Source organism: Tenrec ecaudatus, chromosome 2 (genome assembly GCF_050624435.1).
Source record: "Tenrec ecaudatus isolate mTenEca1 chromosome 2, mTenEca1.hap1, whole genome shotgun sequence".
Taxonomy (NCBI): Eukaryota; Metazoa; Chordata; class Mammalia; order Afrosoricida; family Tenrecidae; genus Tenrec; species Tenrec ecaudatus.
In genome coordinates, this window is record NC_134531.1 from 69,030,662 (window position 1) to 69,054,721 (window position 24,060).

Consider the following 24,060-nt stretch of genomic DNA (forward strand, 5'->3'; position numbering starts at 1 on the left):
TCCTTTTCTGCTGCTGCCCCTCCAATGTTATAGCTGTCTTCTGGATCCAGGAGGTTGTCTGCAGTGATCTCGGGGCCAGAGGACACCCTTCCTCCCTGGATCTTGCTAGTAATAAGATCCCTCTTCTGCTTTTTTTTTTTTACTCCTCCTGCTTCTTAGAAGGCTTGTTTTATGTGTATAGGATGGCATTCCTGGGAATTCTGGTCACAGTTACTCACAGGTGAATCTAATCAGTGATTCCCCCCACCTTCTTACCAGACCTATGCCGAATAGAGATCTTTTTAAATGCTTGCTCAACCCACTATGCCACCACCTGGTTGTTTTGTGGGAATTGGAGACTGGCTAGAAGAGCCTGCTTAATTGCAGTGCTTCTGTAGCTACCCTATAGGGCAGAGTAGGGCATTCCTGTAGTGTTTCCAAGACTGTAAATCTATGGAAGCAGACTGCCACATCTTTCTCCCACTGTCCAGCTGGTGTGTTTGAACTGCCGATCTACACTTAGTAGTTCAGTGTTAACCACACTCTGCCACCTTCTGGTCTGCTGCAACTACTCAGCTCTGCTATTTAACTATAAAAGAAACCCCAACCCAGCTTGTAAATGAATGAGAATAATGTGCTGTAGTAAAACTTTCTTGACAAAAGCAATGGACCAGATAAGGTCTTTTGTCTTGTAGTTTGCTGACCCTTGTATTGTTTTACTATTTGCTTTCTGTTCTGAGGAGCCCTGGTGGCATATACTGGCTGCTAACCACATCGTCAGCAATCTAAAACCACCAGCCACTCCACGGGAGAAAGATGATGCTTTCTACTCCTGTAAAGAATTAGTCTAGAAAACCCACAAAGCCAGTTCTACCATGTCCTATGAGCTCCTCTTTCTCCTCTCTTTTGGGTTATTAAAAAAAATTGATTTCTAGTCCTTACCCTCTCTCCATCCCCCAGTTAGTTTAGGAGTAATTCATTTTTTCCTACTCTTTTTTTTTCTTTCGGGGGCTGGTCTGGGTTGGGTGGGACTGGGTTGAACCTACTCAAAAACTTTTCTTAAAAACACTTTTTTAAAACTGTAAATTAGGTGGCTATTTAGAGAGCTGATTTGTTAGTTTTCAGTCAGTGAGTCATAGACATCTTGTTTCAGTTTATCTGTTGCAATCGCCCCCAGTAAACAAACCCCTTCCGCCTGCTCCCCTAATGCTCTGTACTCTGACTTTGGATACACGCTGTCCTCGTGACCACAAATGATTAATTACTTTAAGGTATATGGATGCATATGACTCATCAATCTCTTACTCTATTAAATGTGTGTTTTAATGACATCAGAAGGTTGAGGAATAATGAAATCATGTTAAACACACAAAGGAAATATTAAATACAAATGACATCAGTTTTTAGAGACAAAGAATACAAATAACAGCACCCTTGCACTTTATGTTTGAATAGCAATTGGCATTAAGGGGCAAAAAAGGTACAGAACTCACATTTCTTTGAGTGGTATAAATTATTTTAACTCTACACCAGACCTAGTGCAAAAAGGGACAATTAAAAAGCAGCCATACATTCTAACTGTATATATTTATTCTTAGCATTTTGCCTAATGTGCGTGTGTGTATGCATGTACACATACACATATATTTCCCTCAAAGGTTTTAATTTTATTTTTATAATTTGGTTATGTTTTTCATCACTGTTATATATTATAATAAAGAACTTTGATTTAACAGAGCCACAATAGAAGAGGCATACTCCAGGTCAATGACAAAACTAGCAAAATCAGCAAGCAATTATTCACAGCTTGGGTGAGTTATTACCTTCCGTTTTTTCAATGTTAATCTACTGAAGTTCTGGAGAATATTAAGCTCCTATTGAGCATATAATAATTCATAGTTTTGGTAATATGTATTATTTAAAATGTTTCTGTTTATATGAGTATGCTATTGATGTTTTGAATGGATAGAAAATATAACAATTTGTTGGGTTAATGTATATAGTCTAAGCAAGTGAAGCTTATTTTTCCCTTTATTAAACTATATATTCATTCAATAGTGTGATTTTTGGGATTATAAATATTACATGTAGTACATATACAAAGTGATGCAGTTTTTGAAAGTTTATTTAAATTCTGTTACAGTTAACAGTGGTCTTTAAAAACTTCATTATTTTTGCTAGCTTTATTGGCATATAATTTATATATCATATAATTCAATAATTCAGTTATATTTAGAAGAGTTATGTAATCATCACCACAATCGATTATAGAACATTTTATTTTTTCTACTTCTTATTGTTGGCTACTCCTTTCCCCCCAACCTCCCTGTCATGCTTCTGGGTAATTATTAATCTAGTTACTTTCTCTATAGATTTACCTATCATGGGTTTGAAAAACAAAACAAGACAAAATAATAAACAGCAATGAAAAAATCAAACAAAAATATCAGTGGAAAAGAAAGCAGAAAATATGAAAAACTGAAACATCTTTAAAATGGGTCAAAAGGGAGATCAAATGATAAGGTGTTACATTTTAACCTAACTACATCTGCCATAATCCACTTTACAATGCTCTCTTGTCAGATAGCAAGAGTATTCACGTCCCTAGACTATGGTCAGGCATCGTGAAACTTAGAACTGTATATCAGGTTTCTTCAAGTAAAGTACAGCATTCTTTTGCTCTAGTGAAATTTTTCCAAGCACTTGACAGATTTAAAACTGATGAGACTTCTAAAGACTGAGATGAGATCTAATCAAAACAGTCCTATTCTAAGAGCTTCAATGATCCACTTAGAACTGTTATTGCATAAAATGATTATTGCCATTCAGTTTTCCTCCGGGGTAGGAAATATACTAATTGGCAGCAAGTAGATATTAGAATAAGTAATATTTTCCTCTGCCCTCTTGCCATTGCAGCAATATGGTTTGTATTAGGAATTTTATTGTAGAGACTACTTCAAAGCAAGTAGTGATGAAAGCATCAGTGGATATGCTGGAACAAAGCATGGTATAAAATTATTCTGAGATAATTCTTTGCTGAGTGAATTCGTTTAGAGTAACTGTTGGGATCCTGGGTACTATCAAGGATCTGATAATGTAGTGATCCTTAGATATATTTGAGTCTGCTGAAAATTGGTAGTTTTTAGTATTGAGAAAAGGATGTGGGAAATAAATATGTCATATATCCTGTACTCATTAGTAGTAAGAAGGAAAATAAATCTATTAATACTAAGAAGCTTCATAAAGTTTGTGGAAAAATTAAATTATCTTCTAATTCAATTTTTTCATGAACTTTTTGAAGTCCTCTCAAATATCATCGAGGAACACAGATAGATAGGTAAAGTTAGGGTGTCCAAACAAAAGTTTCAGACAACTGTCTTAAATTACTTTAGACAAGTATTAATGATGAAATGTAAAAAAAAGTATTAATGATGAAGGCATTTCAAAAATCACATAAATAAATTTAAGTTTTATGTGTTTAAATTCAGAAAAACTTTATTTTTTTACAGTTTTATTGACCTACAATTCACCTATCATAATTTAATAGTTCAATCATATTAAAATAACTTTGATAAACAGTTTTTAAATGGAATACTAAGTCTCACATTGAAATTTGATGAAAGTGTTAAATTTTATGATAATAGCAGAAAAGCTTCTGATGCAAATCTAACAAAATGAACTAAAAATAATAAGATATAATTAAATAACAAAGAACTCTGGCCACACCTACAATAAGCAGTGAACTCATTTCTATGTGCCTGAGCTCCAAAAATATTTTAAATATCATTATGCTCGAGTATAAGCTGAATTTTTTAGCACTTTTTTTGGTTGCAGTTTTTGGGGTAAAATTAGGTGCCTCGGCTGATATGCATGTAGGCTTATACTCAAGTATATGTGGTATATGGATCAAGAAGTCAAGTTCCGTCTAGTAAACCATTCATGTCATTTATAATTTATTTTAATTTCCCTTTTTTCTTGTTTAAAATTTCTGAGTATAAGAGTATTGCTTCCATTGGCTCCATCTGGAGGCTGAAACTTACTGTAATAGATTATTCACAGATATATTTTTTTCCGTTAGAACTTTTGCACCAATGTGGGATGTGTTTAAAACATCTACAGAAAAATTAGCAAATTGTCACCTGGATCTTGTTAGGAAATTGCAAGAATTAATAAAAGAAGTTCAGAAGTATGGAGAAGAACAAGTAAAATCTCATAAAAAGGTAATTGTTTTTTTCTTGCTAGAATATTGATTGGTCACACGAGTGCTTTAGAGTACAGTCATTTTGATGAATCATTTTAAACTAAACAGACAAAAGAAGAAGTTTCTGGAACGTTGGAAGCTGTCCAAGCTATTCAGAACATAACTCAGGCCCTCCAGAAATCCAAGGAACTTTACAATGCCAAGTGTGTAGAACAGGAGCGTTTGAAAAAGGAAGGAGCCACGCAAAGAGAAATTGAAAAGGTAATAGTAATAAAAAAACTACATCTGTGGTCTTTTTCAAAGCTTACAGATACAGGGTTGAATTTAAACTCTCTTTAAAGTTGACATTGCCCCTTAAAATATGAGTGATGCACAGAAGTAGCTCTGTAAACGGCGTTGAGTGTAGTAAGGAGATTAACAGACATCTGGAGGAGAGTGATTTCTCGGTGTTCATGATCTCTTTGTAGAACATTTTTATAGTAAGGTCATTATTGAGATGCTGCTTGTTAAAAGATTTAACAGTGATATAAACATTTCTTTTTGTTGTTGTTGTTTTGGTAAACATTTCTTTTAAGCAAGACTGGTGTATTTGGAAAGATGCAGCTATTTGAAGATAAGCTTTGAAAGGTTTTGTAGGAATACTTATATCGTGCTGTGTTTCTTCGTTCTTTGTGAGTTCCCCCATTCAAACTCTTTAACCAGCCACTCGCTTGTTTGAAATGGTATATTTCATTTAGGAATGTGAGTCATAGAGGATAATTTTGAAAATTTGTAAAGTATTTGAGACATTTAATTAAAAACAACCATGAAAAATTCCATAGTAATTGTACTTCTATCACCAGGACAATATTTTCTAAGTACTGTTCTTCCTCTTTGTTTCTAACTTTTGAATTCCAATCACCCATAATTACCAATGCATCTTTTTATTAAAAAAATAATTTTATTGGGGGTTCTTACAGTTCATATCACAATCCATACATCCATCCATTGTGTCAAGCACATTTGTACATATATTGCCATCGTCATTTTCAAAGCATTTTCTTTCTACTTGAGCCCTAGGTATCAGCTAATTTCCCCCCTTCCCCACCTTCCTTCCTTCATGAACCCTTGATAATTTATTTATTTTTTCCCATTTTTTTGCAGTGACCGCTCTCTCCCTGCACCCATTTTTCTGTCTCTCTGGGAGGGGGTTATATATAGATCACCTTCCTCTTCCCCTCCTGGCATCGCTATTCTAATTATTGGTCCTGAGGGGTGTATCTGTCCTGGATTCCCTGTGTTTTCTGCTCTTATCTGTACCAGTGTACATGCTCTGGTCTAGCTGGATTTGTGAGGTAGAATTGGGGTCATGATAATAGGTGGGGAGGAAGCATTAAAGAACTAGAGAAAAGTTGCATGTTTCATCTTTGCTGTACTGCACCCTGACTGGCTCATCTCTTTCAATTGTCTACAGTTGGGCTTTGGGACTCCACTCTGCACTCCCCCTCATTCATAGTGATAAGATTTTTTGTTCTGTGTCTTTGATGCCTGATACCTAATCCCATTGGCACCTCCTGATCACATAGGCTGGTGTGTTTCTGTCATGTGGGCTTTGTTGCTTCTCAGATAGATGGCTGCTTGTTTATCTTCAAGCCTTTAAGACCACAGATGTTATATCCCTTAATAGCCTGGCACCATCAGCTTTCTTCACCACATTTGCTCATGTACCTATTTTGTCTTCAACAATCATGTCGGAAAAGTGAGCATCACAGAATGCTAGGTTTTAGAACAAAGTGTTCTTGTGTTGAGGGAGGACTTGAGTAGAGGTCCAATGTCCATCTGCTACCTTAATACTTAACATATAAATATATGTACATAGATCTATTTCTCTGTTATATAAAAATATATTTACCTGTGTATATGCCTGTATTTAGACCTCTGTAAATGTCCTTTGCCTCCTAGTTCTTTCCTCTATTTCCTTTTACTTTCCTCTTGTCCCACTATCATGTTGTTCAGCCTTCATTTGGGTTTCAGTAATTCCTCTGGGTTAATTTGCTCTTGATCAAGCCCCATCAGGCATCCTGTGCCCTTCTTGTCATCAAAATTGACACTTGTTGTTCTCTTATCCCTGGGTTTGTTGATATCCCTCTTCTTTTCTCTCTCCTCCCCCTCTCATGTATCTCCCCTCCCCCCCGGACCTTTGACTCCATTGTTTCCTCCTCCAGTTTGTGTATCTCACCTATCTTATTTAGATAGACATGCAGAGACAATAATAAGCACAAAAACAAGACAGAGCAAAACAAAACAAGAAAACAAAACCCAACAACAATAACAACAAAACAGCTTATAAATTGTTGACCTTTAGGAGTTTTTTTTTTTTGGTCAAGTCTGCTGGGGTGCCACGTCCTGGCCCCCAAATGTATTTTTGGGATTCCATGGGGACGCCATTGCTTTGTTCCCCTTGCTGCTCTGTTGCATGCCCTTAGTGTTTCACCCCGGCCAATGCATCTTGATAACATGTTTGATCAGTTTCTGATTAAAGACATTGCTAGAATTCTTCAATATCTTCACCACTAGCTTTGGTGGTTCGTGCATAAATTAAAAAAATAATTGTATTGGTTCGATTTCCTTGAAGGCACATAAATATAATCCTGTTTCAGACAGCACTGTATTTCAAGATAGACTTTGAAATGTTCTTTTTGACAGTGAATGTCATGTCCTTCTTCTTGATTGAGTCATTTCCAACATAGTAAACCACATCATTTTTCTGATTCAAAATGGCCAGTACCAGTCCGTGTTAGCCCATTTACGCCTAGGATATTGATCTTTATGAGTTCCAGTTCATTTTTGGTGACTTCAGTTTTCCTACATTCATACTTTGCACATTCCAAGTTCTGATCACTAGCAGATTTTTGGAGCTGTTTCTCTTTTACCTTGAGTTATGCCCCACCAGCCAATGAAAGTCCTGAAGGCTTTACTTTATTCACATCACCATGGTCAACTTGACTTTGAGAAAACAGCTCTGTGGTAGTTACATAATCTGTTGTCAATTTGAGACTTAAGAGTGTAGGGGTGGAGGTTACCTTGTCAATCAGGTCATAGCTTGATGACCTCATTTGGAAGCACTAAGGAAATAAATAGCTTGCTGGAGGCGGGCCACAGGCTCATTTCCTGTGAGACATTACTGACAATGGGCCTGATGGAGCTTTGCTGATGCAGCCAGAGCTCCGGGAACTGGAGAAGCCACGAGGAGACCCCTGCCAGTGCTAAGATGCTTCTATAACCACTGGATCCACAAGACTTTCTACCCACTGGCCTGTGATCTTCCTGCATTCAGCATTATTGCATGACTGTGTGAGTCTAAAGAGGAATTTATGGACTAGTAGTGGACTTGTGGGCTAATATTGAACTTATGGACTTGATCTGGACTGGCCTGGGATGTTTTCTTTTTTGGGGATGTTTCCTTAATGTACATTTACTCTATATAAAGCTCAAGCTCTTTCCTATGCACATCATGAGTGTGTATAAATTTATTTCTCTAGTCTACCCCCGGACTTAGCACACGCTTCTTCTTGGTTATATTTCGAGAGCTTCTCTACCCCAAAGTAATACCCTCTGCCACCAGCCCTGAGGATTTTCTGCTTCAGTTTATTAGGCCTTCAGCGTGGCAGTGTTAAGAAGGTGTGCATAAGATTTTCAGTGGCGAATTCCTCAGACGTGGAAAGCTTATGCCTTCTTCACCGTCTGTTCTTAGTCTGGAAGCTCTGCTGAAACCTGCTCGCTCTGGGTGACCCTGCTGGTCACTTGAAACACCAGTGACATAGCTTCCAGCCTCACAGCTACACACAAGCCACCACAGTACAACAAACCGACAGGCACTCTCCAAGTTTAGGAGGCAGGATGTCTGAATTCAGGGCTCCGGCTATAGAGGAAGGCTCTCTCTCGCTCTGCTCTTGGGCAAGTGTTTTGTCTTCAGTTTGTTGGAGATCTTTATTTGACTGATATCTGCCCTTCCCATCTATGCTTTTTAAAAAATCTTCTTATTAGGGGCCCCGCCATCTGTGCTTTTAACTTCATCTTCTCTTTTTATATTTTGTAAAGGCCTGATCCAAACCCTGGTCCTTTACCAACTCAACAATAGCAACCCATTCCCAAATATGATTATAACCATATAAGATTCATAACGTATGCCTTGTATTATATTTCTGACCACAAGAATTCACTCTATATGAAATTTAAATTTTTAGAACAGATAAGCAAAGACATTTATCTATTTGTTTGCCTGAATTTTAATGACCTTTTGTTTGCTTCATTTTAGTCATAGAAGTAAATTCAGATCTAGACACCAGGGAAAACATGTTAAACGTTACCAGATGTGTCTGATTGTCATCTTATCTCTGAAACCAGAGTGCATCTTGATTGATGCTTGCCTGTAATCATTGTCGGTCAGGTGGCATTTGTGTTTAATTGTCACTGCGTATTGAAATTTGGCTATTATTTCTGGTGGCATGATTGGATAGCAGCGACTCTTTGATGTTTTAGTTAACAGAAGATTTAAAAACCATTTTAGGAAAGAGTAAGAGTTCTGATTATTGCCCCAATACATCTTATGACGTTGTTTGGTTAGATCAAGTCAAAGTATGCCTTAGTGCTTAGAATGAAATCAGGAGATAGTAGTAGAGCCATATATTAAAAACATGGTGCATCAGTAATATTCTTTATGACATGAGGATAATGTAATGTGGGATGAAACAGACCTCTGATCCCTGAATTATAAAATAATTCAGAAGGGTCATAATTTGAATATGGAATAACATTTCATTTCACTGACTTTGTCTTTTTACTTTATACCACAAAAGAGTGATAGAGAATACAACTCTACATCAAGTAAGTTTAAACTCTTTCAATTCTAAGTGATAAGAAGGCATTGCACCACAGTTTAATTGATAGCATTTTTGTCTTTTAATGGTACAAAAGATAGTGGTACTCCTGATAATCAATGATATCTTGCATTTGATGGAAGAATATAATACAGTATGAAGTATCGATAAAGGTGTTCATTTAAAGGACAACTACCAGAAGAGTAGCTATATAATCTGTATCTTCAAAATCAGTGTTTCCCAAAGTGGGTAATACTGCCCTCTGGGTGTGTGTGTGCTAGTATCTAGCCTAATGCTTAGTGACTACTTTCATAATGTGTAGTGCTTGGACATTATTCTTAAGAAACGATCATCCAGGCCTTTGATATAAACTAGATCAGTTTTAAAATTTAAAAAAATGTTTATTATATTATGACTTCATCCTCCGTTCCTCAGCGTGAGCACAAAGAGAACATCCATCCCAATTAGTGTAACATCTCCAGCACATAAAAAAGATCAAAATGTGCAGCTACGTTGGCTGTAAGGGAGCTCACTCTCTCAGTGACCTCTTTTTTTAACAGTTTAATTGGCACATATTATACAATTCAAGGATTCAATCATATCAAAAATAGTTGTACAATTATTACAACAATCAATTTTAGAGCAATTTCTTTTCCCTTGTACTCACTGTTATTCATGCAGTTATTTTCAATTGTGGTAAAACCATTATCTAACTCATCAGCTTCTACATGTATAATTCAGTGCCATGGATAGTTCTCTTTATGTTGTACAACCATTATTGATATCTGAGGTAGTTAGTTTATTGTGCCAACCTGGCCGATAAACACATGTGGGGTTAATTGAAAGGTAGAGGGATAAATGGCTCCGTAAGCCTCGCCTTTCTAGTTCTCAGATCTCTTGCTTTCTTATGGTCGGACCAGAGTGCCGCTGCCTTAGCCAGTTCCCCGCTTTTGCTGGCAAGGCTCCCTTCCTGTGAGACATCCTTGAGGAAAAGCCATATAGACCTACCTTGATGCAGCCTTGGGTGCTGGAGCAGCTGTTTGGAGACCCCTGCCAGAGCTGAGATGCTTACACATTCACTGACTCAGCTTTCCTCCTGCAGTCGGCATCATTGTGTCTGTTTTGTGAGATGGAGGAGGACTTTGTGGATTGATGTTGGACATATGGGTTAATGTTGGACTAGTGGGCTTGGGCAACACTGGGTTGGGATGTTTTGCTGCACACTTAATCTTTATATAAAACTTTCTCTCTTATACATGAGTTTCTGTGGATTTCTTTCTCCAAAGTACCCAGACTATACAATATCCTTTTCCAAATTATTCCACCACCATTAACATACACTCATTGCCCTCTAAGTAAAAATTCTTCCTCCTTCACCCATGGTAACCATTGGCTAAGTTTGGCTTCTTTTTAAAAAACGTTTTCTTGATATATTTACATATCATACTCTTCCATAGTTAAATTGCTTTTAAAGAGTTGTGTATGCCATCACAATCAGTTCTAGTGCTCCCTTCCCCTCCCACATTCAGTGTGTGCTCCCCAAATTCCGCCCCCATCCTCCAATAAACCATCGCATCAGTCTGTCTGTACCCACTCCCCTGTGCTTCATAAAGTGGGAAACCTCTCACAGAAACAATGAAAAACAAAACACATGAAACAGAAAGAAGAAAGGAGTAACATAAAGATAAAAACAAAGCGTAAGAAAGAAAAGACCAGCAGCAATGTGAAAGGTCAGAGAAGGAATTTCTGTTGTGGAACAAGTGAGAAATAGCTGAGGTAGAGCGAATTCAGGTTGGGTCGAGAGGGAGGGCAACTGACCAAGTGTCATATTACACCATGATATAATGCACCACAATCAAGTTGATAGTAAAGCTGTTCGAGTCCCTCACCTGTGGCTAGAGGGAATCTGCCAGAGGCTTCATCTGGCTAGATGCTCTGCAGGTGGATTTTGGGTTTCTACTGTCTAGAACAGGTTTTGGCGTAAGTTTAGGATATAGATGGAACGAAAGAATTTCTTTATGATTAGCATGGAGAGCCAGACTCTAGCATATGGTTGTGGCCAAGGCTCTGAGTTGATATCTGAAACCCATTTTGAGTCCATCTGTGCTCCACTGTTTGGCTGTGTCAGGGTGGTCAGCTTAGAGAAAAGCGTCCTTTTTTCTAATTAATTTGCTCAGAAGTGAACTTGTGATGCTAGACATGCTATTGGGTGCTCTGATTTGTGGTATATAACAATTCAGATTTAAGTAATTATTTCATTTTTTGCCTAGAATGAGAAGTTTTTTTTAACAATGTCATTTTAGACCTAGATCTTTGAACCATTTCTCCTTTATTAAACTTGAAAACACAAATAGTTACAGATCATATAGTGGAGTATGTTTCTCATCTCTACTCATAGCCCTTAATAAAGCATTGTTTAGTAGGTGCTTATAATTTGTGTTGGAAGCAGTCGAGCCCGAATGCTCTTTGAAGTGTGGGTGGCAAGTCTTTGTGTAATATACTGGAACATGTTAGAGCAGTGGTTCTCAACCTTCCTAATGTGACCCTCATGTGGTGACCACCAACCATAAAATTATTTTCACTACTACTTCATAACTGTAATTTTGCTACTGTTATGAATTGTAATGATATGCCGGATGTATTTTCATTGTTACATATTGAACCTAATTAAGCATAATTAAAGCATAGTGATTAATCACAAACAATATGTAATTATATATCATTAAATATTTATGTGTTTTCTATTGGTCTTAGGCGACCCCTGTGAAAGGATTGTTCAACCCCCACAGGGGTCGCAACCCACAGGTTGAGAACCGCTGTGTTATAAGGAAGGAGCATCCCTTGGAGAACATCCTCTTGTTTAGTAAAGTAAAGGGTCAGCAAAAAAGAGGAAGATCTTCAATAAGATGGATGATAGAGTGGCTGCAACAATGGGCTTAAACATAGGAATGCTTGTGAGCATGGTGTAGTTCCAGGCAGTGTTCTTTCTGTTGTATCGAGATCGCTGTGCATCAGAACTGACTCAGTGGCACCGAATAGCAACAAGAACACTTTTGTTGGCTGTGACTCTAAAGTGTTTATTTTATATGTTTATATTTACTTAATAGCATGTTACTGGTATTTTAGACACTTAAAAACATTTTTGGTATTGTACCAGCAAATTTATAATACTAAAAATGAATAAATCTAGAATTTATTTTGTTATCACTAGATAATCTGTTAAAGCCAGTCTTTAATTTCTTTGCTTTTAAAGCATTACTTTATTATTTTAGAACCAGTGCTTCAATCTTCTTTTTAATAATAACTTTGCAAAGCTGATTAAGTTTGCTACTATGCAAGGGCATTTAATTTCTGTAATTTTACCTTAACAATCCACAGTAAATTACTAAGAATACAAGGGAGCCTGAAAAGGTTTGTGGAAAAAGGAAATTAAAATCTAATGGAATCTTAGGGGACCTTTTGTAGATGCTATTTAACAAAGGTGTTTGGCTCACATTTTAGTCATGTTTATACTTGCTTTCTGTGAGGAGTGTTCTTTTTTTTAAAACTTCATCCATAGATCTTACAATTTAGTAGTTCCGTCATCTCAAGAAGAGTTGTACAATCTTTACCACAGACAATTTTAGAACATTTTATTTTCTTCTGTACTCACTGTTATTTATGTAATTTTTTTAAGTTTGGCAAAAGTATACACAACAAAATATTCACCGTTTCAGCAACTTCTGTGTGTACGATTCAGCACATTGATTATACTCTCTGTGTTGTACAACCATTATTATTACCCCTCTCCAAAGTATCCCAGGAATGCTTTTTAGTTTTAATATACAATGCTGCGCCTTCTCGATAGATTTTGCCATTATCTTAAAAGATCTGTGCTAATTAACATCTTTTGCCAATTTCTAAGATCCATCTTAAAATTGGTAATTAATTTCCTTATGATTCTGGCGTATTTTTACCTTTCAACAATAAGAGCTATAAAAAATTCAAGTTATAAACTTAAAAAAAAGTTACATTCTTTCTTCTTGATTCCAAATAAAGGCAATGGCATTTTACACCTTTTTCTGATATGAGAAAGTGTGCTACAAAAAACTGACCTGTTCATGATTGTGGTAATGATTTTACAGTTTCTCATGATATGAGTGAATGAATTGTATGATTGGGGGGAAAAACAACTTCCTGTTAATTCTCAGATGTACTTCTTAGCCTTTGTGGTGACAGTAATTTTCTGGTTCAAATTAATGAAGCTAAATTGAATCGCCAGTACCAAGATTTTATAGAGAAACTATTGTACAATTTTTAAAAGTTAAGAAAATATGTTGGTTTATAATGTTTAAATTAATTATTTCTTCCACTCTTTGGAATTGACTTGATGGCAGTGAGTTTACCACTCTGTACTTACAAAAGATTTGAAGTAAAAATCAGTTAGAATCCTTGAGGCTGAGAAGAGGAGAAGAAGCTGATGCTTTAGAAACTTCTCCGGCTCATAAAGTCCTATAATTTAAAGTATGGTGAAATAATTTTGTGAAGCAAAAACTTCATGTTCTAAAAATACACCATAGATCATCTGTGAGGAGTAATGTTCCTGCAGGCAGTCTTCCTTCATTTTTATTATGTTGTTAATTCCTTGTGAGGGAGAAATACTAGTATCATCCACAGCACAGTATATATATTTGTTTGCAAACAATCATAAAAATGCTATTTGAATTTTTCCTATTACATAGTTAAATTAATTCAAGGCCTTATTTTAAGTGAAAGCTACAGACTAGGTTCTTGCTTTAAAAATTAAGTATTAAAATAATTTACTAACATATATTTTCCTGATTTAATGTTGATTTATAATGTGATGGTTTGTATGTAATATTAAATAAATATTTGGGTTCCTACCAAATAAATATTTTGGTGCTCATATAGTGCTAGATGCTATGAAGTTTCTGTCTCCAAGAAGCTTCCTTCTTGTTGAAGAGCTAAGCGATTAGAGAAAGGGTTGAATGGTGTGTGGAAAAGGGAGGTATCGTCTTTTGTACAGAATCTATAAAAAGGAAAAATTTGATTAAATAAATTACTTTTAAAAGTATAGATCTCATGTTAGCTATTTTCCAAGTTACAATATTTCTTGTCTTTATGAATAGATGGCGCATAAATGATTAGGCAATAACTTAACAGGCAGAAGAAAAAAAAAGAGTAGCTGATTGGATGAGGAACAAGCAAAGAAGAAACTATTAGGAGGACTACATAAATTTGCTCAGATATATTATTTAAAATAACTATATGGAACGTAGGCTGCTGACCACTCTTGTACAGACTCAAAATTAATTTGGTTGGAAGAAGAAAATAAAGCATAAAGGACCCAAAAGGAGCAGAAGAGATCACTAATTATACCTTAGGTGGCTGCTTGTAGGATTTTAAGATCCTAGATACCACTCAGCCCAATTAGGATGCAGAACATTGTGAGCTAGGTTGTGTCCGTTGACTTAGAGGTCCCCTGATACTATGGTCGTTAACCTTCAGGCCCACTAACTCAGACCCAGGAGGGGTTTGGCGATGTCTAAAAAGTTTACTCAATTATAATATGAAAGTACTTAAGTAATCTCATGGAAAAGTGGAATTTAAATATTGAGGCCTTGTGTACATGCAGCACACATAAGTATATGTGTAGAACTATTCACAACCATACCAATGTGTGCACATTGGTGTACTTCCTTACAGCCTCCCATATCTGTTTAGCATACACATACACTTTTGTGTCCATTTCTAAATTACTTTGCTATTGCTGCTGTATGTGTCATGGAATTTCTGTGACTGCCCATTATTCTTGTGTACCTCTTCGTATCTTCCTTTGCCTTGGTCAAGTTATGCTGATTTCACCCATATTATGTATCACCCAAATTTACCATGTGTCTGCTGTCTGGAGAAGGGATGGGGAATGACCCGCCTGTGGGCCGTGTAAGGCCGGTGAAATCATTAGGTCTAGCTCTGCAAGGCAATCAAAGATGGGGTTAGAAATTGACTAAATCTAGGAGCTTTTTTTTGTAGCAACATGAATTTATATTAAGTGAATCATAATAATAAAAATCTTTGAAGGACAGTCAGTGCCTAGCTTTTCGTTTTTTGATTCTTTTAGGCTACTGAACATACCTAGAGATAATTATTTATTGGTATTGATTTGCTATACTACAAATTTTGTTTTCAGGCTTTATTTGGCCCTCAGCAATTAAATGTCTTGTTGCATCCTGTGCAACTATTATTTAAAACTTTTTCATTCCATTTAACCTTTCAACCCCACCCTACTCTATATCACTCAGCAGATCTTCTCCTGCCTCATCAAGAAATTCAAGAGCTTTATATCCTGAAATCCCATAGCATGTTTTCTTGAATTTCTTAAACTCTAATTTGTTCCATGTCTACATCCAGAGTTCTATGTTCAAATTGATCAATTCTTAGATAATTAAGTTCCTCTTTCCTTCCTTTTTTAAAATACTTGATAAAAGTTTTCCTTTTTTTGGTTTATTTATTTCTTTATTAAAATCATTTTATTGGGGACTCTTGCAGCTCTTATAACAATCCATACATCAATTGTATCAAGCATATTTGTACATATGTTGCCATCATCATTTCTAAAACATTTACTTCCTATTTGAGCCCTTAGTATCAGCTCCTCTTTTTTCCCCCCTTCCTCCACCCCCCACCCTCATGACCACTTGATAAATTATAAATTATTATTTTCATATCTTACACCAACCACCGTCTCCATTCCTCCATGGTTTCTGTTGTTCATCCCCCTTGGGAGGTGGTGGTGATGGTGATTATGTGTCCATCATTGCAATGGGCTCCCCTTTCCTCCCCTCTTCTCCTCACCTTCCCCTTCCCCTCCCAGTGTCACTACTCCCGTTTCTATACCTGAGGGGTTTATCTGACCTGGATTCTGTGTGTCGTGAGCTATTACCTGTACCAGTGTACATGCTCCAGTCTAACCTGCAGTGAAAGGCAGGACTGGGATCATGATAGTGGGGGGTGATGAAGCCTTAAGCAACCGGAGGATTATTGTGTGTTTCATCAGTGCCATACTACGGCCTGGTTAATCCATCTCTTCATTGTGACCCTTCTGTGAGGGGATGGGATGTCCCATTAGCTACAGATGGCATTTGGTCTCTACTCTAAACCCCCTTTTCCTCAATAATTTTTGTTGGCTTGTTTATTTTGGGTCTTCTGATGTCTGTCACCAGATTCCTTCGACACCTCATGATTGCACAGGCTGGTGTGTTTCTGTGTGAGCTTGTTGCTTTTCCTATAGACAACTGCTTGTTTAACTTTAAGCCTTTAGGACCACCATCAGCTTTCTTCACCATATTTGCTTGTGCACCCACTTTTTCTTCAGCGATCATGTCAGGAGAGTGAGCATCACAGAATACCAGGTTGTTAAAACAAAGTGTTCTTGCATCCAGGTGGAGCTTGAACAGAGGCCCAAAGTCTTTCCACTACCTCAGTGTATTGCCATATGAATATATGTACATACGCCAATACCACTATTTTTAATTCTTTAAGCTTTTATTTTTTAATTATTTTATTGAGGGCTCATACAACTCTTATCACAATCCATACATACATCAATTGTATAAAGCACATTTGTGCACCCTTATCATTCTCAAAATATTTGTTCTCCATGTAAGCCCCTGGCATCAGCTCCTCATTTTCCCCCTCCCTCCCTGCCCCCCATGAACTCTTGATAATTTTTTTCTTTTTAAAAAAAACATTTTATTAGGGGCTCATACAACTCTTATCACAATCCCTACATATACATACATCAATTGTATAATGCACATCTGTACATTCTTTGCCCTAATCATTTTTTCCCTCTTCTTTTTTTACATTTTATTAGGGGGAACTCTTGATAATTTATATATTATTATTTTGTCGTGTCTTATACTGTCCGATGTCTCAATACCTCTATTTTCATGAATTAATGTATTTGCATATGTACACAACTATGTTTATACCTCTATCCATACCTTTACTTCCTATATCTTTCCCCTGTTTCCTTTTACCTTCCTCCTGCTCCACCACCGTGCTCGCCCTTCTTCTGCCTCTTAGTAATTCTTCTCAACTAGCTTGCTGTTTCTCCAACACCCCAGGATCTCTACATCCTCCTCGTTGTTGATTTTAATTCCCTAGTTGTTCCCCTGTTTGTGGTGGTGTTTGATCATTTCTTCTCACTCCCCTCCCCCCCAAGTCTCTCAGGAACCGTCAGGCCTGTTAGCTTTCTCCTCCACCTTGCTTCCCATGCCTATCTTATATATGTATGCAAAGCAACAACAATGGAGACAAAACAAAAAATAAAAGATTTATTAAAAAAATAAAAATAAATAGCAACCCCCCCCAAATGTATACTTAATTCCAGGTCTTTCTGCTGACCTTTATGACTGTTTCCCCACTGGTCCTGGGAGATTCTGGGAACGGCCCCTCCTAGCATGAAATCCATTTTTGGGGTTCCTCAGGGACTTTGTGGCTTGGCCTTGTTCCCTTTACTGATCTGTTATGTTCCCTTCTTGGTTTGCCCCACTGTGGGGGCTTCAGACTGGGCTAACTCCCCTCTGTGTGTTCCCAGTATTGTCCTCTGTCATAGTATGCTCCAGCGAGGAGCCATTGTGTCTCTCCGTGCCTTAGCAGCTCCGTGCACGGATGTCGTACTCAGGGCTGGATGTGTCGATAAGGGGTCTAGAGCCTCACTCTCTCTTTTTCCTTCTTGGTTGCTTTTCAAGTACCTCTTTCAAAGCACTTTCAGTTATACAAAGGAGAATCACCATTTAATTCCTTAATTATTATGTGACTGTAGCAACCAAACAAAATGACTGGGAAATTTACAAAAAATCAATTATGTATTATATTGAATTGTTTCCTTTTTAAAAGTTTTAAAATTTATTATTTCATAATAATTTATACCAAGAAAGAAAAAAGTAATTTTGCTGTTAAGAATGTTTTTGTTTTTTTTTTACAGGCAGCTGTTAAGTCTAAGAAAGCTACAGATAACTACAAACTCTATGTGGAAAAATATGCATTAGCAAAAGCTGATTTTGAACAGAAAATGACAGAAACAGCACAGGTTAGTATTTTTACAGCTCTGAGACTAAATGTGGATTTCATCAGTGAGAAAAACATACTGATTAAATAATAGAATTTTCATCATCTTTTTGTATTAAAAACGTTAAGTATAAAATCTCAATATTAGTAGCATTTCAGTATTTAAAAATGCACATTTCTTTTGAGATTCAGGACCAAGATGCAGAAATTATAATGCTGTAAAAGATTATTGAGATTAATTAGAAGAGGCTGTTTTGAGATTACTGGGGGGGAAATCAGGGTATTGGGAGACAATGAAGACAAATGTGTGGCCTTTAGAACTGACTATCACACTAAAACTGGAAACGACTCAGGAAACCTCATAAGCCATGGCTAATTATATTTGATTTGTGTTCTTAGAGCCTTAATTAAAGGCCTGGTTTTAAATATTTTTCTCTCTTTAAGATTTGTCTCTTAGAGATCTTAAAATCCCTATCTGTAACTTCTTATCCTCTTTTATTATTTTTTTTATTTTTATACTCCTTAGCAGTTTTCATAGTCTGATCATAAAATACTGTGCATTTTATTCACTAGATCATCCTGGATAAAGTAGGTATGCTGAGGTGACAAAGGACTTCTCCAAAATGGCGTTAGCTTTATATAACATCAAGGGTTTATTTATTGCTTATCATATGTGTCTATATTGGGTAGTGGTACCAAGGCCGGTGGAGGAATCTCTATTTGGAACATCTTTGTTGCCATGACTAATGGGATAGAGACTGAGTTAAGTATATGCTGACTCTTCTACCCCTGTATTTTTTATTGTCTGTCCTCAGTGAAATGTAAGTTCTATGAGGGCAGGGTTTCTTTTTTTGTTTTGTTTTGGTTGTTTTACTTACTCTTACCTCCTAAATGTTTAAGTCAATTTCTAGTTCCTAGTAGATGCTCAGTATTTACTGAATGAAAGGACTTCATGTATCCAACTTTGCAAATAGAATGGCTTGTTTTCTAGTATGTGTGCCTGTATCCATCTTTACCTGCTATCTAGGCATTTTGCTAGATCCTAGATATCCAAAAGTTTGTGGGAAAATAGACCTTTTCTATAAACTTTCTGAAATCCTCTCTTATAGTACATATGTAAACACGTTTAAAAATCTCCTGCTGTGGGTGGTGTTTACATTATAGGTAGGGGGGCAGACAATAAATACATGCTTAAACATAAAATTATGATTACTGTTAGAACAGGCTTCTGTAAAATGAAAAGTAAGGTGATTAGCCAGGTTAGGAAGAACATTTGGGAATGCTTAGGTTTAAAACTCAGGCATGAAGAGTGAGTAAGAGACTAACAGGCAAGAGACTCTAAGGCCCTGGGGACCATGGATATAAAGGCCTAGAGGTGTACAACAGATACCCTCCCCACCCCCCAAAAAACAAACGGGAATTTTCCCCTTAAAGCTATGTATTTAAATTTGTTTTACAAATCAACCTTAACGCCTTCAAAGCACTCTGCATTACACTTAATACATTTGGGTCTCTGCGATTCTATTCTTGGAAACAGTTTTCAAACTCATCTGCTTGGATGGCTGACAGCACCTCCCTCGTTTTTTTTCTTCTCTGTTATCAAATCGCTGTGTTTTCATGTCCCTCTTCATTCATAGAAGTAAAAAGAGCTCACACAGAGTGAGGTCAGGTGAGTCAGGTACACAGGGCAAGAGAGACATGCTGTTTTTTGCCAAAAACTGGCACACTGAGATGGCTGCGTGAGCAGGTGTATTGTCGTTGCAAAATCAGTCCCCCATCCGACATAAATCGGGTCTTCTTTGTTGCACATTTTACGCAATCTTTTCACAACCTCTAAATAAAAAGCTGATTAGCAGTCTGGCCTGGTAGAGTGAACTCCAAATGCACTATGCCTCTCACATCAAAAAAACAAATAAGCATTATCTCAATCTTTGATTTCACTTGCCTAGCTATTTTTTGCTTCACCCACTGGCTTGATTGATGATTGCTTTTAGGGTCCTAAGAATAACACCGTGTCTCATCACCGGTAATGACCCTGGGGGGTGAGGGTGGGCAGGAATTCTGGCTTGCCTTGGAGCCGTGCTTTCAAAGCATGGCATGTTTCCATTCAGCGCTCTTTTAGCTGGTCAGTCAGAACCCAAGGCACAGATGTCACAGCGATCCTTTCCCCTTCCCTAATCTTCTGTTAAAATTCCTTGAACTGAGCTCCAAGATGGTCCAGATGACTTCTCCGTCTCTTCAATGGTCCATTGTCGGTCTTTGAGCACAAGTGCACGAATTTTGTTGAACTTTTTCATCCATTTGGGAAGTTGATGAATGTCTAGAACAAGGTTTGTCAGCAATCAGCATTTTACCTTTTTAGAAATGAGGAAATCACTTATACACTGTCGCCCTGTCTTTGTAAACTGTGTTCATCATCACAACAGTTTCTGCGGCATTTTTCCCAGAGCAAGAAACAAATTTTCACAACCACATGCTGTTCTCTTGTTTCAGCCATCACAAAAAACGAGGTTTGAGCGAAACTGGTTTTACGAAAAAATTCACAGTGACCAGAGAAAACCTTCCCAGGTGATAGCACTGGGTGCACTGACTCAGAGCAATTTGCTGGATGCTCACCTTGCAGGAACAATGCCTACTACTATAGCTCTGCCCAAGAGAGCTTTTTTCTGTTTTTTCTTGGGTAGCCCCTTGTAAAAGAGCCATTACATTCTATATAGTAGTTAAAAAAATTTTTTTTAATGCTGTAAAAATTGAGCAGAGGGAAATGGTAGGGAGAAATGAGTTAGAAGAGAGAGGCAGTTGTATAGGCTTTGGTAACGATTTATCTTTTACAACAGGAATGCTACTGAAATTTTAGTCAAAAGATATAATGTGATCTTGCATTTTAGGAGAATTACACTGGCAATTGTGTCAAGAATGGTTAATAAGCCAAAGGAGAATAAAACAATCTATCAACTGGACACTGATATGATATGACCTTGAAGATGAGTTGAAAGACATGCATTTAGAAAGGTTCTTATCAACTGGTTAGGTTTCAAAGACCAGGTCTTTATATTAAAATGGGTGGAACAAAAAGGGAGGAGGGCCACATCAGATAACAAAATGGAGGGTGACTGTATGCTATGTTTCTGCCCACCACTGAGAATCATGGAGCTTAACTATCTATCACAACCACCATTACGCCCGCTGTACCTTGGTATCCATCGTTCTTTCTTTCTTTCTTTGGGGTATGTACCAAGTAGAGATGTTGTAGGATCATAAAGTATTTGTACTTGTATTTGTTTATGGAAGTGCCGTACTGATTTCCATAGTGTTTGTACACTTCTATAATCCACCAGCAATGTATAAGTATTCAATCTCTCTGCACTCTCTTCATTTATTATTTTCTTTACCCCCATTTTTATTTTGCTGTCAGTAGGAGGTGGTTTATTATTGTCCTACTTTGTATTTTTTTTAGGGCTAATGAACTTGAGCATTTCTTCATATTGATTTTTGTCCTCCTTGGTGCCATCTTTAGTAAATTGTCTTTTTTGTTTTATGCTCCATTTTTGATGGGGCTATTTGTATTTTGTCTTATTAAGGTTGTAGTTTTCTATAGATATTTTCAATTAGCTCTTTTCCTGATATATCATTGCTAAATATTTTTTCTCAGTCTGTGGGTTCTCTTTTTCTTCTCCTTTCTGATTGTCTTTTGATGTGCATAAGTGTTGTATTTTTAGAAGGTTCCAGTTCTCTTATTTTGTCTTCTCTAATGTGGATATTTTCATTATGTTTGGTAGTGTATTAAGGGATGTTGGCCCTGTGTTTTCACTGGTGATCTGGAGTGATAGGGCTGCTACAAAAGCAGATATCTACACTTTTTCATGGTTTATGGGCTACAGGACAAAAGATTTTCATTGCTTGGAACGCTCAGAATTATTACTTTTTTCTGAAAAGGAAGGAGGTGGTAAATCAAATATGTGGAACTCAGAATACTCCATTTTATTGAGGTTCACAATTTTATATCCCAAACTTTAAGAACAGATATCCTTTGAAATTTTATCTGGGAATTTCCTGAATAAAGATAATATGGTATCACTATTATATATTTCATACTACTAACAGAATCTGTAGTGATGCTTATTTATCAAATATTAATATTTCAGTATTTCTAAAATGAAACATTTATATATAAGTGTATACGAGGAGGTATTCCCCCCCAAACCAGTACTCATTTGTTTTTTTAATGTGAGGGGAATAGTGCATTTGGAGTTCATTCCACCAGGTTAGACTTTTAATCAAGCTTTCTAAAGACTTGATTTATGGCAAATGGGGGACTGGTGTTGGCACCACGACAATGCACCTGCTCATGCAGCCATCTCAATTTTTGGCCAATAACAGCATGCCTCTCTTGCTGCAAGCACCTGACTCCCCTGACCTCTCTCCATGTGACTTCTTTTTGTTTCTGTGAATGAAGAGGGACATGAAAGGATAGCAGTTTGATGACGTAGAAGAAAAAAATGAGGGAGGTGCTGTCAGCCATCCAAATAGATATGTTTGAATAAATGTTTCCAAGAATGGAATTGCAGATTTGACAAATGTATCAAGGGTAATGGAGAATACTTTTAAGGTGTGTGATTGTTTTGTAAAAAAATTTAAATACATAACTTTTGGGGAAAAATTTGTTTTGGTGGGGTACCCCTCATATATGTGGGTAAATAGATATATGACTTCAAAGAGTTTATTAAAAATAGAATTAATAAAAAGAATTTTGAGAGTACAGCCCAACATGACTAGGATTCAGAGTCTCTATAAAACCCTCTGCAATATGCGTAACAAAACAAACAAATAAACAAAACACCTTTGCAAAGAAACTTTGAAACATTCAGACAGAATTCAGCAATCTGAGTTCTGGATCTTCCCTGAGGAGGATGCTTCTGCTAATTACATCTTTTTCCTCCCAAAATGAAATTTTGACATCATCTTGCTGTTTTCAAGGTAGGAGTATTGATTTGAGAAGATGTGTGATTGTGTTGCTTTTAAATAATGTTGGCAATAGCATATTTTTTTTCTTCTGTATTGTCCTTTTCTCCCTTTCTTTCTGACACGTACATAGCACAAACCCACAAACACCATCACAGGTGAACAATTGTTTCTTAACAGAGAGTAGACTTTCATTTAGGTTTAGACGTGAAAAGAGTCCTTTTACTTCTCCCCTTTCCTTTTGTTCTAGGCCAAGTAGACACACCTATTGCCAGTGGCCGGGAGCCTGTCAGGCTAGTGAGAACCTAGTTTGGCTCTCGGTTTATTAATGGGGAAAACAAAAATTGGACCCATGAGGCAAAAGAAGCTATAATTTACATGGCATATTTGTAATTTATGTTTATTACATTTATGCTGGGAATATGCATTATTGATATTGTGGCTTCTGGTTATGCTCATGTTTTTGTTTATCACCATTCGTGTATGGAGATTTTGTTTGTTTTTAATTTTTTATTTTTAAAGCGGTGAGGCAAATGATAGATTGATATTTATGTACAAATATCTGTAATTTGAGCTGAGCTACTAATTACAATATGAATTTAGAATAGATTTATACTCCTGCTGAATAATCCTAAATTCTTGAGAATAATTCAGGCTTTCAAAATTTTAATATTGTCAGTGACATGGTCAAAATTGATCAAAAGCTCTCTATTAAAATTTTTTTATTGTGCATTAGGTGAACATTTATAGATTTTTCTGTTCAGTGATTTGTACTTACAGTGTCTGCCCTGGGTTCCCCATCCTGGGTTTCCTGCCTTCTCAGTTTGGCTTTTGAGCAGGTGCTGCCCTTTTGAGTTCTCATAACTGATCTGCACACTTTTCTCTTGGGTGTTGTTGTTTGTTTCTTGGGCCTGTCTATTGTTTGACCGCAAGGTAGTGCTCAGGAACAGCTTTTATCCCAGGTCATAAGATGTCTTAGGGCCA

At 36.8% G+C, this 24,060-nt stretch overlaps 1 protein-coding gene across 2 annotated transcripts in view; it reads left to right on the plus strand.

Moving 5' to 3' along the window:
- Positions 1-24,060, plus strand: part of FCHO2 (FCH and mu domain containing endocytic adaptor 2) — a 141,425-nt gene that overhangs the window by 38,077 nt on the left and 79,288 nt on the right. For both annotated transcript variants that reach the window (XM_075541160.1, XM_075541159.1), the window contains exons 3-6: positions 1,716-1,790; positions 4,058-4,199; positions 4,289-4,441; positions 18,032-18,136. In XM_075541160.1, the coding sequence (XP_075397275.1) occupies positions 1,716-1,790; positions 4,058-4,199; positions 4,289-4,441; positions 18,032-18,136 (475 nt within the window). The remainder of the gene's footprint in view (positions 1-1,715; positions 1,791-4,057; positions 4,200-4,288; positions 4,442-18,031; positions 18,137-24,060) is intronic.